The sequence below is a fragment of the Anas acuta genome, chromosome 10 (assembly GCF_963932015.1).
Source record: "Anas acuta chromosome 10, bAnaAcu1.1, whole genome shotgun sequence".
NCBI lineage: Eukaryota > Metazoa > Chordata > Aves > Anseriformes > Anatidae > Anas > Anas acuta.
The window spans coordinates 4904757-4923478 of NC_088988.1; the positions used below are offsets into that span (position 1 = coordinate 4904757).

The window sequence follows — 18722 nt, forward strand, 5'->3', positions numbered from 1 at the left end:
AAGAAAAAAAAAAAGGGAAAAAAAAGAACATGCACAATCTTATCATCACTGCACTTTGACCAGGTCTGCCAGAGAAAAAGCCGTGCACAAGGCCACCGTGGAGAACGGCCAGGCAGCATACCTGCTGTGCAGAAAGCCACCCCGACAACAGTGCACCCTTCTGATCCCACTCGGGCATGAGAGCTGTTCATCAGCAAGAAAAGGGGACGCTGCCTCATCTGCAAGGCTGCGGAATGTCCGCCAGTCCTTTCAGGCACAGAGGGACTCTGATGGGAAGGACTTGCCACCCGAGAAACCACCCCGAATTAGGATTAAGCAGCTGGCTAATGGTAGGAGCTGTTAACAAAAGATAACCTCTGAAAGAGAATCCAGTCCAATTCTATTTTCTGGGAAACGCCAGTCAGCTTAGATAGCACCGAGTGGCGTACAGAGCAATTATTTCTTCCCAGATATGCAAACCAGATTAAAAAGCCACGTCATCCCTTTTCCTTAGTACTCTGCTGCTAGCAGTGGGCACCCTCTCCTTCTCCTGCCCTCCTCCCCGCTCGCCAGTCAGCAAAACCTTCTAAATGGACGTTTACCCACCTGCTTCACTCTCTCCTCCTTGGCAAATGCATTATTTTGCTGAGTTTCCAGCACTTCAGAGCCATAAATGGCTTTGAGAATGACTTCTCTCTCATGTGCACCTGCATCATCAATGTCGTCAGCAAGAGAGATGTGCAGGGCTCGAGGAGCGTGTTTGTGTCAGAGAACTGCTGCAGAGCCTTGGGGAGAGCACAGGCACTGGGTACTGATGTGAGGCTTGCAAGCATCTTAAAAGGGACTTTGGGAAAGCAGGGTGTTTCTGCCTGCAGATCGCAGGGCTTTGGAGCTCTGAATTTCCCAGTTTCTCACAGGGAGATGCCAGATTTCAGAGCAGCATCCGCACCTCAGACAGTGCCATCGCTCTGTTCCACATCTTTACGTCCCATCTCACTGCACCAAATCAGCACACAACGCCAAAGCCACTGCAGCTTTTTAGCCTACTGAAACACCACCAAATCCCTGCTATTTGCTCTTCTTTCCCACTTGTACAAATGCTGCACGATGTGCAAATCCAACCAAGACCCGCAGCATTCAGCTCTCTGACCCCACGCTGACATCCTCGCAGAGCATCCCGCATTGCTGGGGTGCCACCAGCACCTCCGTGCTTTGGGGACGGGCTGATGCACGCAAGGCACTGACAACCACCCTGCAGCCCTCGGTGCATCTTGCCTGATGGAGTATTCCCATCTCAAATCCTACAGCAGAGAGCGGTGAGGCAAAGGTTTCTGAACGAAGACAGGGGAATGAAAGGAGTACTTTTACTAACATTGTTTTCTGCTGCTTTTTTCTAATTTTGGAACAATCGCTATTTCAAGGGGGGGAAAATACAGAAGTGTGACAGACACACTGGGCATTTGACTCGTAGCAGATGATACAGGCTGTGACACTTGCAACGTTCAGAGGTTTTGTGGATATTAGCAGCAATTTTATAACCCTCTAAGAGAACATATTATGCATACTCTGATGCTCTGGACGCACAGTAATTATACTGGAATAAATAAACAAGAAAGAAAAAAAGCCATACAAGGCAGGAAAGAGAAATCTAAAACAACACCTCCATCTCCTTTGCTCCTTCAGGCTCCTGTAAGTCTTCTCCAGACACCCATGAAGTAATTGGCAAGAGTCCTCATAACATCAATAATGCAGAACTGGGTCCCAACGCAGCAGCTTAACAAGGCACTTAGTACGTGCCAACTCCCCGAGTTAGGCTTTCACACCCAATGCGTCGTGCAAGAAGGATAATTACACTCCTGGGAAAGACTACGAGCGCTGTGCTCATACGAGATCTCCGAAACACCAGATTTTTACCTTGCCTCTGCAGCTACGAACCTTACCGAGAGATTCGTTTTGGTGCAGCCCTATATTAGGGCAGCTACAGAGGAGTTGTAATTTGGTGAAACCAGTGGTCACCATGACCTGGAAGTCTCAAATTGCAAAAGATTAGTCATATGGTCAGCCCTGGAATAATGCTGAAGAGCAATTTGTCAGGACGAAAAATGAGGATTCCTCTTGGCCAGTAGTGCAGCATTCCTGAGTAGCAACATACTCCAGCAATTGTAGTTACTCCTCCTCGGAGCCGAGACCTAGGCACACAATAACAACCTGACCTGTTTATTCAGCTGTTTTTGACACCCCTCTATCTTCAGGCCTAATATTAGTTTGAATAGGATAGCATCCAAGTCTAGCAGGGAAAATTTAGAGCTGGTCCTGACTTAGCTAAGGCAAGAAAATATCTAGTTTCTACTCAGATTTCACCACTGGCCGATTAATTGGCCGGAGTCCTGCCTCCCTAAAAAAGCCTCTTTTGGCAGTGCAGGAGGCAGCTGGGGGTACACAAGTGGGTGCGTAGGGCTGGGCGAGGGCAGAGCAGCAGCTCGGATCCAGGCTGGCATCTCAGCATGGTGCCAAGAGCCTCTTTCAGCCAGATGAAGTGCCATGCCGTGTTCAAAATGCTCAAAACAATAAACTGCTCTACCTGCTTAAAACACCGCTAATGATTTATAACGAGAAGAAATGTCTACATCCAATTCTGTCAGCATCGTGGCTGTTCTTCATCTCTGTTTTCCCTTCCCCAAGTGAGAGCCGTGCCCTTCTGCTGCTGACAGCAGGGTTACCTCCAGCAGACTGCGGTCCCAGAAACAAGAGGCAAGGCCAAGAGTTTTTCAAGTGACGCCTGGTAACACATGGCCTGAGGCTGATCAAATGTGCACGGGAAAACGAGGGAGCCAACAGACTTCATGTGCTCATGGAAATGTCCTAAGCCAAAAGTAGTGGGGGAGAAGAGTTAACAGCAAAAAATCAACATGATTTAACTAAAGGGCTGCGTGTATGATGAGATTTCCATGGGTAGCTCCTGACTGGCAGCGGGATTGTTCAGACCACAGACCAACCACTCCCCAAAGGGCAAGGGGATGGCACCGGAGAGCCCCATGCAGGCATCACATCACAGCTACACCTCACCTCACCCTTCCACAGGAAGTGTAAAGGCAACAGCCAAGCACTTGTGGCCTGCCTTTTGTTTGTCAGAGCCAGAAGCTCGCTCCTTTAAAGCTCATGAGTAGTCAAGTCCACAATGCTTTTAAAGCCCAGAGGCTTTGAAAGGCAAACCTTAATTCCACGGCTTAGGTTCCCATCAATATATCATTGACTCATACACAGACACAAAAGGGAAAAGAAAAGAAAAAAAAAAAAGTAGTCATCAGCCTAATTGTATATGAATTATTTGTTGCTTCACCTCCAAATAACAGAAAATGTGAAGTTCTGTGTTCTGCTAAAATACCTGAGGTTTTTGGCTAAAGAAAACAAAGAAATAGCCAAGACAATTACAGTTGTGTGTGCTCCCTAACCACCAAAGACAGGGTCTGAAGTCCAGCAGACACCACCCCAAAGAGCTGCTGAGCGTGTCGACGAGCATTGTTTTTGCTATGAAGCACAGCACAGGGCTCCTGAGTTGTCACAGGGTACCAAAGCTTCCTCTCTCAGATCGTAAATCAGGTGATTAAACACAAATGACAGACGTGGGCATTTTCAGCCATAACTGATGTGATCTTTTTCCCGATCTCATAGTTTTAAGGCATGATTTACTGACATTTAAGGCTCTAAATTTTAATGCCATCATTTAGATTCTATATAAGCCCCACTCCTGTATCAGCACTATTTTTAATCATTACCATGGTGACAAAACCGTAAAGGTGCTTTTACACAAGGAGGGCTTTGCCACACTTTTGAGAACAGTTTCTCTTAACTTAATTTTATGTACTTTTAAAGCACAGAAGAATACCCCCCTCCGAACTTTCCCTGTTAGATACAGATACAGACACTCACACATAGCTGGGCAAATCACCTACTGTATAAAAATACTCCCTGTTAATGGACAGGGAATTCATAACCTGGACATGGTAAAAAACAGAAAGGGTCTAATTATTCAGGTCAAGTGTGACTTTATATGACAAGCAATCCCTTTGCAATTAACAGGGCCGCTTGTGCATTGAAGTATCTATTTCCCGAAGACACAGATCAAGCAATCCCTCAGGGAACCAGAGAAATATTAATTCAAAATTAAAGTTATTGAGCGAGGGCCAACAATTCTTGTTTTAGCATTCACTGCAAAATGTTTGCAAATCCCAAATGACAGCATTGTTCCAGTTCCCAATTCATGGGAATCAAAACACGAATTCTGTGTAGAAAACGAATTTAAAACAAGGGTAATGTGTTTGTTGGTGGCAAGTGCGTATGCACACAGGGCTGTACAAGCGAGGGCACAAGCAGGCGGTGGAGGGAGGTGGCTGTTCCCCTCCGCTCAGCACTTGGGAGACCACACGTGAGCTCTGTGGTCAGTCTGGGGCCTCTCAGCTGGGCTGTCCACGCTCTGAGCAACCTCATTCAACTCCAAAGTACACCCTGCAATGAGTGGGAAGGAAGGGGATGTGGGTGGTGAGAGGACCAGATGATGTTCAGTGGTCCTTTCCAAGCTGATCTACTCTACAATTAACACGTTTTCCCTGTCCCTGCTAGCAGATGGGTAAAATCCCTGATCAAGCAGCATTACTCATGAGAGGACAACCGAGAAGTGGTTAATAGCATCAGTAGGAAATACAAGATATAGGCAAGCCTTTCGAGAAGATCCAGGTCATAGGCACACAAAGCTCCCAGCCTGAGTCATACTTCACACTTTACTGCAGCCCTAGGTCTATTCTCTCTGCACTGGGTCGATTCAGGACATTCCCCCAAAGCCTTCAGCTGCCATGTTTCATTGCTGCATCATTCAGCTAACCAGAAAACACAAGCAATCCATATCTCCTAACACAGGCGGTGTTCAGGGTTTACTATCAAGCATGCTAAAAAGGCCCCATGTAACCTTTAGGTTACAGGCAAAAGGTTTGCGTTTCCCCCAAGCAAATGCAAATCTGTACTTGTAGGGCCCATCACAGGAGAAGACCTCAACACCTCCTGGGAAGACCTCAAGGAGGTTGAATTCCAGAGCAGGGTAGTACTAACCTAGTCAAGAGGTCTTTCCATGACCGCAGTGTAGTAGGGCTCAATGTTGTCTAAAGGGGATGGTACCTCTGTATGCCATATGTCATACAAGCACACAGGAACAGGCCTTACCCAAAAAACATTGATGTATAAATGGGAAACGAAGCAGACGGATACTGTCAGAGGTACATGGATGGGTATTTGTGTGTGTCCCAAAATTACAAGGTCCAGCACCCATCAAAGCCAAGCTTAGCTGTAGTCATCCCCTACACAAATAGCTGGTTACCACCCTATCTAGCCTAGATCCACAACGGGCAATGAACTGCATGTGTTATCATCCTTTGTGTATCCCCAGAAAGTGTCGTTATCTTTATTGATACGCTGCTATGACTTATCAGCTTCCAAGTACCAAAGATTATGTATCATGGTTCCAAACCAACCTCCCTGGTTGAAAGGAATGCTTCCTACCCGACGGATTAATGATTTGTTTATGTATGAGGATTTGGACGGTCGTTAACATGTTCTGTTTATTCTCTGGACAACGACAGCTTGGCTTAGCTATAACCCAAAGGAAATCGGGATCTCTAAAAATAGGCTGAGGTGGCCAATAATCTTTTAGGAGTTGCTGATAGCCAGATTAAACAAGAAATTATGCATAGCCCTTAGTGGGAGGGTTTCAAATGGAAAACCCCAAGAGAAAATGAGTACATAAGGAACAGACTGCCCCGACATCCAGACTGCCTTCAATAAGCACAGCATTCAAGGAGAAAGTCACACCTAAAAAGCTGTGTAAGCATCTTGACAGCTAGTTAGCTGGATGACACATAAAACCTCTTGGAACTGGATCTAAAACATGGATAATTACATGTTGGGTTTTCTCTCAGTTCTGTTTATCTGCAGCATCTCTTTTATTATTCTCTGAGCTGCAGAAAGAAATTATTTTTGATTTTTATTTCAATGTTTGTCTCTTGGAACAAAAATTATTTCCAGGGTGCTGGCTGGCAAATGGAATTCCCACAGAGTGTTAATCCTTAAAACTGCGCCACATAAAAGCTCTCACAGACCTCAGCACCTTTGTACAAGGCCAAAGGATCCCCAGTAAGTGCCTGAACCTAAGGAGCTTCCCCAGATGTTTAACAATACAACAATTCACTAGAGCCAGCCATTTTCCTGGTAGCTGATACAACAGGCAGGCCACAACCGAGTCCAACAGCTTGAAGCATAGGAAAAGGAGGCAGAAAGGTGTAAACAGAGCCCAGACCTGCTCCCGCAGCTCTACTGCACCTATTCCTGTTTTAAGACCGAGGGGGTATGCCTGAACCTCTGCGTTCAGCTGGACCCCCCAGATGCTTCCTCCCCAGCATACAAACAGCAAGCTCGTCTCCGTGGAGTAGCTGTTCTCCCCCAAGTAACTACTTCAGCTATCTGCACCACTTTGCATCTGTGCTCTGCATCCCCGCAGAAATGTTTTGCCCTATTATTTGCAAGACCACTGGACAAATATATCATTCATCAGCACAACCACCCAATTATAATACAGCTGCGGCGATCGCGCTGCCAGCTGGTGCTTTGTGTAAATGACCCATTCCAGAAGAATAGACTTCGTGGGGTTTTGTGGGTTCCCTCACTAACTGCTTAATCATCAAACCATGCAAATTTTGGAGCAAGATGAACATCGGCACCTGGCTCTTAAAGTCACAGGCTGCAGTGCTAAGGAAGTGGTATAAGCTTCAGCAGGGTACACCGTGCTCCTCCGGTCTCTAGAGATGCACTGCTTGTCCTGCCTCTCAGTTCTGGCATGGTTTCACTTAAACCTGCCAAATATCCTCCAAAGCAAAGAGCAGAAAGTTGCCAGGTGTTCTCCCTCTCTGCTAAGCAATAAAACCCATCAAAACTACCTCCGTGTTAGCAAAGAGGAATTTGTTAGTGTAAAGTACCTGGGCAGTGACTAAACCCTGCCGCTGTTCTTATGGGAAAAAGCTACTTGCTATTCTTGGTAAAGGGAAGGTCTTTCGAATCAAGATAATGTTTCACTTGTTTTTCAAAAGTCAACTTAATGGGGGTGGGGAGGGAACCAAGGAAGCAAAAATAAAATCTACTTTGCAACAAGCTAAATTACTCAGAGTTTCCCAAAATGAGAGGCTTGGTCAGAAGCGTTGGAAAGTTTAAGAAATACTCCTTTAAAAACAACTCCCACAGAGCAAAGCTCCCTCTCCATGACTGAAAGGCATGTGAGCAAGCCAGGTCATTCTGTCCAGGCTTTTTCATCATCATTAAATTGATGGGGTGGGAGGGGGTGGGACCAGGTTGCATCTTTATAAGCTCTTCACATTTTTCAGAGCTGTGTTTCCAGCCCCGATCTTGGCCTCGCTGCAGGAGGGAAGTGGGCACATGCCACCGGCACGGCGGTGCCTCAAACATCCTGCCCGGGGACTAGGTTCTGCCTTTCTCTGATCATCCTCGCCTGCCAGCACAGGAGGGAATTAACAGCCAGACAGAGATAGTGTCTCTGCATGCTTTAAGCTTCAATGCCTCTTTGTTATCCTCAGGAGTTGTGAAGAAATCAAGGCCAGCTAGGCATTGTGTTAATGAGACTGTCAAGAGGCCAAAATAAAGTGCCACACCAGGGCCCAGCCTTCTGCTATCAGCACTGCTGTCCCACGCTGATTTGGGCAGCCGGGGGAACAGGCTGGAGAATATGCCAGTGGTCTGGAAAAGGAGATGTCGACACTTGGCTCCTACTGATAAGAACCTGGACCCACTCGGCACACCATGCTGCCAGCCGCTGGTGGCTATACAAAGCCCACAAACCCTGCAGTTTTGTCACACGACTATTTTCCAACAGCGGTGCTATCAGAAACACCTACAGCCAAACCAGTTTGGTGGGAGGGACTTCCTTATATTTTCACATGTGGTTGCTGTCAGCAGGCTGAAATCTTGATAAGCTACGCAGCCAACCTGGCTGGCTTTACTGAAACCCTGCCGAAGAGAAATCCGGAGCTGCAAAGCCGACGTTTTGTTTCACACTGCCAGGCAGAGGACAACTGCACTCAGCATCTGGCCCCAACTTATTTCCAAACTGCATCTCGGATCCATACGGATTCCATCCAAAGGTCAGCAGCTACAGTGTGTGATGAGGAATGTTCTGCTTTGGAGACACAATGTTGTCACTGTGATCCGCTTCCCCTGCCCAGAGCAAGCGGCCCATTGTTCCAACTTAATGCGAGAAAGGGCTTGAGATCTTTGAAATGGAAACTGCCTTTAAATCCAAATCATTTAAAGCATGGATGCAGACTGATGCTACTTACAATAATCGACTCTGAAAGACACTCTTTCTCCATACTTTTGCAAAAAAAAAAAAAAAAAAAAAAAAAAAAAGAAATCAAAAAGCAACCCAAGTATCCCAAGATGGGCTGCAGTCATTCCATAATGTATTAACTTCACAGTACAGAACCAAAACCATCCCATCTCTACACTGCTTCAATGTGAATTTACGTGCTATCTCCTTTTTTGAAACCATCAGATGTTAATAACAATAGGCTACGTAACAAGTGAATGAGTCCAGTCCACTTCATTCACTATATGAGCACGTTGGAACTGCAGAGACATTCTCATTTAGGGTTTGTGGAAGTGAAGTGCCATTCATGGCTCTCACAATAGAGGAACAGGGGACATAAAAAAGCAGTCTTAGAGACGTGGAAGGAAGACTGAAAGGTGCAGGACTTACCTTCCACTGCAAAGAATGGAACCACTGATCCCTCAGGTAACTGTTTGCAGCCTGTAATAAAAAAAGTTGCAAATAGAATCATTAGTTTCTATCAGCGTTTCAGATCACTGAGCCAAAACTAAGCAAGTCACCCATGTGTGCCCTAAAAGCACCAAGGCTGCGCTCACTGTATTCTTCGAACTTTATGACCTTGGCTAACTTCAGCCCCAGCCTCACCAGAGTGAGGGCAACTCCTCACTCAGAGCTACAGTTTGACATTACAACCACTTTATTTTCATGGAAAGCAATGGCACAGAGACCTTGCTGCAGATGCAAAACACTGAACCAAAACCCTACAAAACATGAACCTCCTAGGAAATGGTGTCCAGCCCAAAGACTGTGAAAAATCCTCACTGATTTCAATCAGATCTCTGATGACTGTAGGGCATTTGCTTTTCCCATTAATCGCAGCAAGCAGGGCAAGAAGATGGGCTGACATTTCACTCAGGGGTGTTTTTTTTTTCCATGCGCCAGCCTCCCCTCTTGTCCTGTTCCTCAGCTGGCCACAAGGCGATCCAAATAATGCCGCAGCTCTGTCAGCAATATTAAAACAGAGGGAAAAGCACAACACAGACGTGCACACACATGCACGGACTGCAGCAACTGCATAAATGTTGCAATAACTGCTCCCAGGGATCTCCCCTTTTTGTCCGTATTAAGCAGAGCTGCCAGAAATTCTCAGTGTGGAGCCAGGTTCGTAGCCAATGAAGGAATAGTTCAGCGCTCCCAAAGGTCAAAAGGCTCGGTATCAAAAAATATAAAAGCATCCACAGTGACGTAAATACACATGCCTTAACAAGGTGACATAAGTTTGAAATATTTGAGTGGGTAGAGATGCCCTTTGGCTTTTCCAGCTCTATCTCGTCCCTGCCAGTTTTACTCACAATGCAAAATGTTTTACACAATCAGTGAAAATTATAGGATAGCCCGTCTAGCCACATTAAAAAACGGTGAGGTTTCTTCACTAGAGAAAAAAAAAACTCGTTTCCTGCAAATTAAAGCATCCCTTCAAGAATTCATACTCTCCAACACCTTTTTAGACAAATATGCACTGCAGAATGAATTTCACTTCCTGGCAAAGTTCACTGATAACGTCAAGAATACTCGAAGTACAAATATTGCATGCTTACCAAAACTGCATTTAATCTCAAGGTCAGATACTGATCTCACAGAGGAACAAATTTGGACTGATTTCTCTGAACTAAATGGAGTAAATGCTCTTTTGCATATGCATTACATGATATTGGGTTTTATACCGAGATGAGAATCAATTGCTCCTGTAGCAGATCTCTAGGCAATAAAGCTGAATAAATCTATCACAAAAAGTGTTGACTGACCACAACACTTATCAAAAACAAACTTTCCATCTCAAAAAGTACGTTGACTTATCAGAACATGAATTTGCTACAAACTGAAACAAAAAACATAATTTCCTTCCTTTTTTTATGCAATGGAAAATTTTGAAAACATTAAACACTTAGAGAGGGGTTCCTTGGGATATTTTGGTTTGCCAACGTTTAACAATTTTCTTTCTGCTATTTACCCAGTGTTTTGTATACACATGTATGTTAAAATATGTAAGGCAGACCTTTTACCCATGTATGCTAAAGAACTGAATTTCATTTAATATTGTTTATACTGTATTTTATTATAATAAGAAGGTCAAAAAGACGTTGACACAATAGGACATGAAGAACATTTTTGCCATAATTAAAAAGGCAGAAAGTAAATACGCTTAGGCACTTTCTTTCTCCATCTCTCTTTCTTCCTGCTTCCCCTCCCTTCCCCTCCCTTCCTCTCTCTCTCAAAAACATTTCATGGAGAGGAACAAAAACTCTCACAGTGTTTTTTGGATAAATATCCCTGTAGAAGTGAGTGCTCATGATGACTCTAGCTGGAGTTTCAGATCTTGTTACTCATGGGAAAAACCTCTGCCAGCACACAGGGAAAAGACCAGAAGCAGAAGTGGCTGCTGCTGAAGGACAAGACTGTCAATAGGAACAATTGTCAGTGCCAGTAAAACTCAAAAACTGCAGCAGCTGATATTTGGAGTACTCTATCAGGAACTTCAAGTCCATTAACAACTTTGTCAGAAGAATATATGTAGATATTTTTAAACACAGTAACCAAAGTGAGGCCCTAAGCCCACAAGCCTGAACATCCAGCCACTTGCCTTTAAAGAAGGGCTGAAAATATTTGTAGGCTTGAGCCCACATATTATGCAACAGCGCCATTAACAAGTTACACATCCATTACTTTCTTAGAAAAAAAAAATCATAAACAGATTGAGCTTACAGGAGCTATGCTTACTTACTAAGACACTGATATTTAAGTTGATAAAACCCAAAATATTCTAGGGATATGAAGTACTTCTCTCAAACAGGCAAAACACCAACCTGACTTAATCTCTGGTCCGATCATAACGTGGCTTGAGCCAACATCCACATGAAGCTAAAAAAGAGCAAGCACTACAGCACTACGTGGGAACTGCTGAGAACCATTAGTAACTGTCCTATTTTTGTGATGTCAGCAACTACAGGCTGTAAGAACACTACAAATATATAGAAAATACTACGTGTAGATAGATCTTGCAACCAACTGGAGCCTTACATAAATTGGATGACAGAAACTATTAATGAGGACAACAGCGTCAGGCAGAGGTAGAGACATCAGGTGACTGCAAATACTGGAGGAGAAAACAAAGAAAGAATGATATAAAAGGCAAAAACAAACCAGCAAAGACTTGTTTCACTTAAAAGCAGTGGTCTACAAAAAGCAGTTAAGAATAAAGTTAGCAAAGTGAGGCTGCTCCAAGCAGAGGACCAAGCATTGTCTATGCACAGGCTACACATTGGCTACTGGAAGGGAGAAGGAATCAAGAAAACTTGCACCTGGATCTAGGTTGTGAGTTTGAATTGCTCTGAAACTGAATTTGAGCTCTTTCAAGATCACTTCCAAGGAAAACAAAGACAAAGAAGACCAAGTGAACACAAAACTGGGACAAACAAACCTTTAGGGAATCCCCACGCTTCTATTAGCGATCAGGAGCCAACGGTAAGAAGAACGTAGAAAGCCCGTGGTCATTTCAGCAGCTCCCCACACGGTGTTCAGCACAGATAGGCTGGATTCACGTAACCAGGGCACGGTTATCTGAGGGGAGCTGCCTGCCAGCGGCTCTCCCCCTAGCCAGCAGCAGAAGCTAATCCTGCCAGCGCACCCTTCCGCCCGCTAACCCTGGCGAGCTGCAAAACCACAGCCATCCGCAGGAAGCACCGGCCCTTGGCAGAGGCCAAGCATCATCCCGTGTTCCTCCCTCTTGTCCAGGCTTGCACAGAGAAGGGCAGCCCTCAGAAACATTTATTTCTTATAGGAGGAAGGGGGAGTTTTGCAGCTGGGGTGACAGATGACCACCAGGCTCGCTAGGGTGCCCAGCTGCCCACCGCCACACCGATGTACTCAGGGCACTGCACATTTCTGGGGTTTGGGGCAACGACCACTGAAGTGTAAGGCTGTGGAGGGAACTGCAATTCACCCACAGGAGCTGCCCACACATTTATGGTCTGGTCTGATGTGTGCTCCTGGAGCCCAGCACCTCCACAAAACCACCTGCTTCTGTGTACTGCAGCTGAGGGCTTAGCCAGTACAACAAAAAGGAGAGAATGAGACACTAAAGACCTTCAGTGGGTTTTTCCCATTTAATGATGTTTTTCTCACTCTCAGCCTTGCCTGCAGAGCACATCAGGTTCTCCACCACTACCTCTGACAGCTCCAAAACCCTGCCAGTGCTCCGCCTGCTGCTGCCCCCAGCAGTCAACGATGCAGCCAGGAGATGTCCAACATATTTCACCCCAATATATCTGCAAAACCATCACTTTGGGTCCCCTGGGGGTTCGGTGTGTTCACCCCAGCGAGGCTACAGATTTTGTTCCCAGACAGAAGGGCTGTAGCAGGGATGGCACAAGGTTTGGGGCTTTTTGCACAATCGGGGCCTCCCGTTGTTTTCAGACCAGACAGGAGAAAAGCACTTTAGAAAACAGGAAAGCATGGCACTAACATCTGCAGAAGATGCAGGAAGATTACAACTACTTGCAGCTTATTTCTTTATTATTCCAAGGAACAGGAAGAGAACCTGCTTGAAGAATGCCTGCTCTAAGTGGGACTTCTGTGTGGTTCGGGGTTTGGCTTTGTTTTTGCTTTTAAAGATGCTTTGACCCTGGTACTGTGTTCTGAGGGATGTTATATTCCAATTTGGGCATGCAAATATGCACTCAGAAGGGAAACGCCAACCAGGATCATCTACAGTACCAACTTTACTCACAGGATTCATTTCAACAGTTTCAAAAGGACTGCTCACAGGAGGATAATTGTACAAGAGATTAAATGCCTGTATATACACAGCTTCGGTCAACGTCAGTGCAATGTAATGTACAAATGCACAGCAAGGGAATTATTTTTTTCTGCACCCAAACTACTTCATTTCTTAGCCAAGAGTAGAAAGACAGTTTGTCATTAAAAACAGTGAATTTCTAAAACCTAGTGTGTTTTTTTCCAGCAAAAATAGGAAATCCAACACTTGTTGCATGCCATTATCGCAGCTAATATAAATATTCACAGCTCCACTGATACCAACATGCCTACAGCAACCAGCAACTACAGAAAACTTGTCATTCCCATCACACCATACGCGCCATGCCACCAAGTTTCTCTAACAGTAAGCTAGCAGCTCAGCATCCCTCGTTACTGCCATGTACGTCACTCAGAAGAGCACAAGAACAGGCTTGTCCACGTGGAAAAAAATTCCCAGATTTCTCCTTACACCAGCATCTTTCACACATGGGATTCTGCCATCTGAAAAGATGTTGCAATAAGTGGATTTAAAGATCCAAATTCTGCTTTTAACTCTTCCAGGGTTTACTCTGTGTTTCTCTCTCTTTCCCTTGCTTGCTCTCTGGTCAGCAGAATGGGATTTTGTTTTGCTTTCCTCCAGCTGATACCCATTACGGGGACCCCTTCCCACATTTGCTGCTTGCGAAATTACACTCTGATTTTTCCCAATTACCTTCAATAGGTTATTCCAGCTATTTTACCATGAGTAGCAGAATCCCCTTCAACAACATGCACACAGCACCCTAAACGCACATCATGCTTTACTAACACAAAGCAGGAAGACAACAGCACGAAGAGGCTGGTCTATTACTGATACTGAGGAGCTCGCACTTCTTCAAAGGCTAAATTCGGTTTATATTTCCCTGGCCTATAGAGCTTGTGTCCAGTGAAACAGCTCCAGCAACACCCCCTCTTGCACCTGCTAGCCTAACTGCAGGAAAGGAAGAAGAAAAAATCCACGAGAGCTGAGTGCTTCAGGTTGGAAGGGATCAGGGACTGGATCAGCTGCCAGGAGAACACCACGCTGCATCGCACACGGAGATGGCTTCTCAACACGATCCCAGCCCAGATGAAGCCCTTTGCTGCCTGAGAACCAAATAATCCTCCTCTGAAACCCAGGTAGATGCATCCTGTTATCATGATCGGATTTCCTAAGAGGAGCTGCATCACCTCCGGCACCGTTTGTCAGTTCTCATGTGTTAAAATAGGCTGGGATGGGTCAGTGCTGCTATGGGAGGACATTAGGATGATGTAAGGAAAGGTAATGGCACTCTTCCTTCTGACTCATCGCTGTGCAGTAACAAGCCAGAAATAGACCTTGGTGACAGCAGACGGGGGGATGAGAGCTCGAACATGGACTTGAACTCTCTCATGGCATTTATCACGCGTGGCACAGACAAACACACGGAGGATGTCCTAACACAACACGCTGACATCCCCTTACAGGACCACTGGGAGCAAATTTCCATTCTGAGGGAAATTCCCGTTGTCCAAAGTTTTCTTCTGCTTCAAATCAGTGAAATAGAAGATGAAATTTTAAACTTCTCTGCAAAATGAAAAATCTGGAAAGCCTGTAATTCATTAACTACTACAATGCTTCGTTTTATGTCAAACCATGTCAATAGTATCCCATGGTTTTAAAGAATTCAGAAAAATAGCACATACAAAACACATAAAATGGAAAATAATCAGAAATATAAATCGGGGGGGGGAAGTCAAAAGAGTTCATTTAAACCTTTTCTTGTATTTAAAACTCATTTAGATCGACTCTTCAGGAGTGGGGGAGGAGAACAAAACCACAAACAGATTTCACCACAAGTGCACTTCAGAAGAAACATTATTGGGAACGTGTTTTGGACTAGTTTTACTTGTTCCACTATCACACGCTACCAGATAGCAGGGTCTGACATTACACCAGAGAGTGCTGCTGCTTAGACTAGCAGGGCAGAATGATTTTATAGTAGATTTGAAGACCCAATTTCTCATAAATTTATTGAAGTCTCTTGGAAATCTGAAAATAACTGAAGCATGCAAGGGCTAATTTCTCAGCATCTCCGTTTCCCAGCACCTCGGTGAATAAATCTTTTGGATACTTAAGACTATTTGCCACATATAACGGAGAATTTCTGCTGAACTCAGTTACTACATAAATCCATTTATTGCATCTTGATTTCTTAAGTATACTTAACATAACTTTCGGTAAAGTTTTGGATTTGTGAGTACGCTTTACAGCCATATATGGGGAATCTATTTTTATACTTCCTCTGATCTGGCCACATTTGATGAATCCAGACCCTACTAGGGACTAAATCATACTAAAGACATTTTCAATGTTTGTATTTTCAATTATGTTGAAATACCCATAGAGTTATACTGTAATGCGATCCAGTCTGTGCAGACAGTCAACGGTAAACAGAAGAACAGCTCATTCCATTTATCGGTTCCTAGGAGGTTACACAAAGACCAAACTTTTTGAAGAAAATACCAAAACATCCACAATAAGATGCTAATTTCTTACAAATGTAATTATTTGTGGGTTTTGTCTGTTTGTTTGTTTTAAAGAAACACGTGGCAGGCTGCTCCAGATTCAGTTCTGCATGCCCTACCAAATTCCCTTTAAACTCAGCAGGGAGCTGTGGGTTCCCGTTATCTTCTTTCCTATGAAGGAGGCCAGTAAAGGCAGCCACCAGAAGCTACGGCATAAAGACTTAAAAACCGAATTTTGAAAGTCAGATGCAACTATGCTAGCTGTTGAAACAGACAGAAACACAATCGCTAGCACCGCTAAGCGAATTTGTGGAAAAGCAGAGTCAAAATTATCTCAAGAAAAAATCACAATCATCCACCTTGACAAATGAGTTTCTCTCTAATTAATTCAATTAATGGATTAGGCAAGAAAGATTTCATCAGTAATGAAGACCCTAATCTAGCTGTTGGGAAACCGTGGTTTGTCTGCCTGCCTTCCTCGGTGTCACGCACTGGAGAGGCTTTTCAAACCACAGAACCAGGACTCTGGTGGACTTGCAGCAGCCTGTCTGACATTCAGACTCCCTACACTCCCTGGAAACGCCTAAAATCAGTAAGACATTTTGAGCCACATAAATGTGCTAGGCGCCAAGCAGAGGCATGTACACATGCATTGTGTGCAACAGGCCACCTGTCTGTGCTCCAAGGATATGTGAAAAGATGCACAAATGCTACCTATGCAGCAGCAGAGCCCATGCCCATGAGGTTACATGTCCTCAGGTCGTCCCAAACTTACTTGAGCTGCAGTGGGGGAATGGCTGCAGCCTCCATTTGCAGGGCTGCAAAACGCCAGATTACATCAGGGAGGTAAATGAAAAGGAGCTCCAGAAATACACTCCACAAAGGATGTGGCCATGAATATTTCCACGTACACCTCTACCCATTCCTGAGTGACGGTGTATTTGCTATGTTGAAAATCATCAAAACCTCATGATATTTTTATGACATTCCAAAGCTGTTCCAAACCCCAAGCACAGGAACCACGTGAAGGGCTGAAGTCAGGTTCTGTGCTCTCTGAGCCACTGGTAAACAGCACTGCACACAAATGGGCCCATCAGCCTGTCTGAAATGAAGGCAAAGGAGAGCTGGAGTAATAATAGCACAACCCAGTCTTACTCGTATTGCTTTCCCAACTCAGAGTCAACTTTGTTTCATGCTCCTACAGACATCTGTGCTATGCAGAACACAGGTCAGCTCAGCACCTAGCCCCAGGCTGCTAAATGATGCCACTCGGATTATTTCCTCATTAACTGCAGATCCAGCCAGTTCAGAAGAGCTTTGTTGAAGCCCTCCCTGCATACAGATGGTGCCATGTGCTCTGTGGCTCTACGGGGCCTCCAGCCACCCATTCACTGACGAGAAATAATGAAATGCTGGACTCTGTACCATGGTTCTCCCAGACAAACCATCCAGCAGACCTGGTCATCACAGTCATTGACTATGCTATCACGAGTCATTCACTACAGTCCCATTTTTTAACCCATTGAACTACATTTCCTGCAAAACCAATACGGTGAAAGTGTGCACACCCAAACATGCAAGATCCATTATGATCAATCTTTTGGAGTTGTCCAGAGCTTTCCATGAAAAATATCCTATACAACTTTTCATGAGTTATCCACAGTTTAAACTGATCTTTCCTTCAAATTTCCTGCAGGAATCGCTCACACAGCCTGTTCACAATCCTGGCTATACAAAGTGCATATACACAACCGTAACTGTATTCAACTGAAAAAAACAAATTCCCAAAGGATAACAACTATCAGTTTGTCTTTGTAGCAATGCTGAGAACCACTATATGAGCTAAGCTGGAGTCAATTTAGTCTTTTTCAAGTTATGAATGCTTATAATCTGTCCGGGGGCAATCAGCTGGGTTTTCAGTTATTTTTCTTTTCCTACTCCAGAGGTCGGGGCTGTGGAGTGCACTTCTGTCACTAATGACCTACAAAGTCCTACAAAGCCTCACAAGTGGATAACGAAATCTGCAATAGCGTAAACGCAGTGTCTTCTGTTGGAAAACAGCACTTAGAGAACTACCAGATGTAGATACCCATACAAATACACACCCTCAGTTGAAACATTTCAGTGAAGGCCAGATATCTTTTTTAAAAGATACCTGTTAGTTCCAGTGCCAGCTATGGCTTTCCTATACAAATTGGAGGATGATCTTTTTGACTTGTTTCATGCAGGAATAAATGTATAAATAGACTTGTTCCAGGCCCAAATTAATGCACCTTTCCACAGAGCACTATTTTGATGCATAAAACCATCAAGAAGATTAAATCATTGTGCCCTACAGTTCTTGTTCTGACTGTCAAGCAACCTGGACAGTTTCAGAGGTATCACTCTGAGCAAATTTGCTGGCAGGTAGATAACTTGACAGCACTAAGTTCTCTACCTTTTCTGAGTCCAGTTAATTAGGACTAGATTTCCTGAACAGCAAATAAAAATTCAAGGAGATTCATAGTTTGAAAATGAGATTTGTAGTTCTGTGTTTACTGTACCTGCAGTAAGACAGTACCCCCCGGGATTGTGAGCTGTAAACAGTACTTAGGGGCGTTCTCCCAGGACAGCAGTTGAACATCTTCAATAGCACTGTAGGAAATGGAGTTTTCCATGTACCCAGTTGGCTGCAGAAAAACAAAAGAGAGAGGAAAAAAATGTTTACTTAGTCACCAGAAGTTTCACAATTTCAAAGAACAGCACTATCAGAATTACTCCTGATGCTGAAAATATCTGCAATAATCTAATTGTAAAACAAAATACCCACACTGACAATTCAGCAGAGAGATCAGTCCAGCCACTGTCATCCAACTTGTTCGTGTATTAAGAACACCCACATAAAAACAAACCCAGGCCAGACTCAGGTGCATGAAATACCAAAACGCCAAACTGAATTTGTTTTGGATCCAAAATCAATGGAACCTAATTTCAAGTTGAGCTGAGCTACGAAGGTGCCTGGTCATACACTTGAAATCAATGT

General features: G+C 44.4%; 1 protein-coding gene across 3 annotated transcripts in view; it reads right to left on the reverse strand.

Moving 5' to 3' along the window:
• Positions 1 to 18722, reverse strand: part of CMIP (c-Maf inducing protein) — a 127956-nt gene that overhangs the window by 40343 nt on the left and 68891 nt on the right. For all 3 annotated transcript variants that reach the window (XM_068693144.1, XM_068693143.1, XM_068693145.1), the window contains exons 2-3: positions 18244 to 18369; positions 8789 to 8839 (exon numbers count right to left, since the gene is read on the reverse strand). In XM_068693144.1, coding sequence (XP_068549245.1) covers positions 8789 to 8839; positions 18244 to 18369 — 177 coding nt within the window. The remainder of the gene's footprint in view (positions 1 to 8788; positions 8840 to 18243; positions 18370 to 18722) is intronic.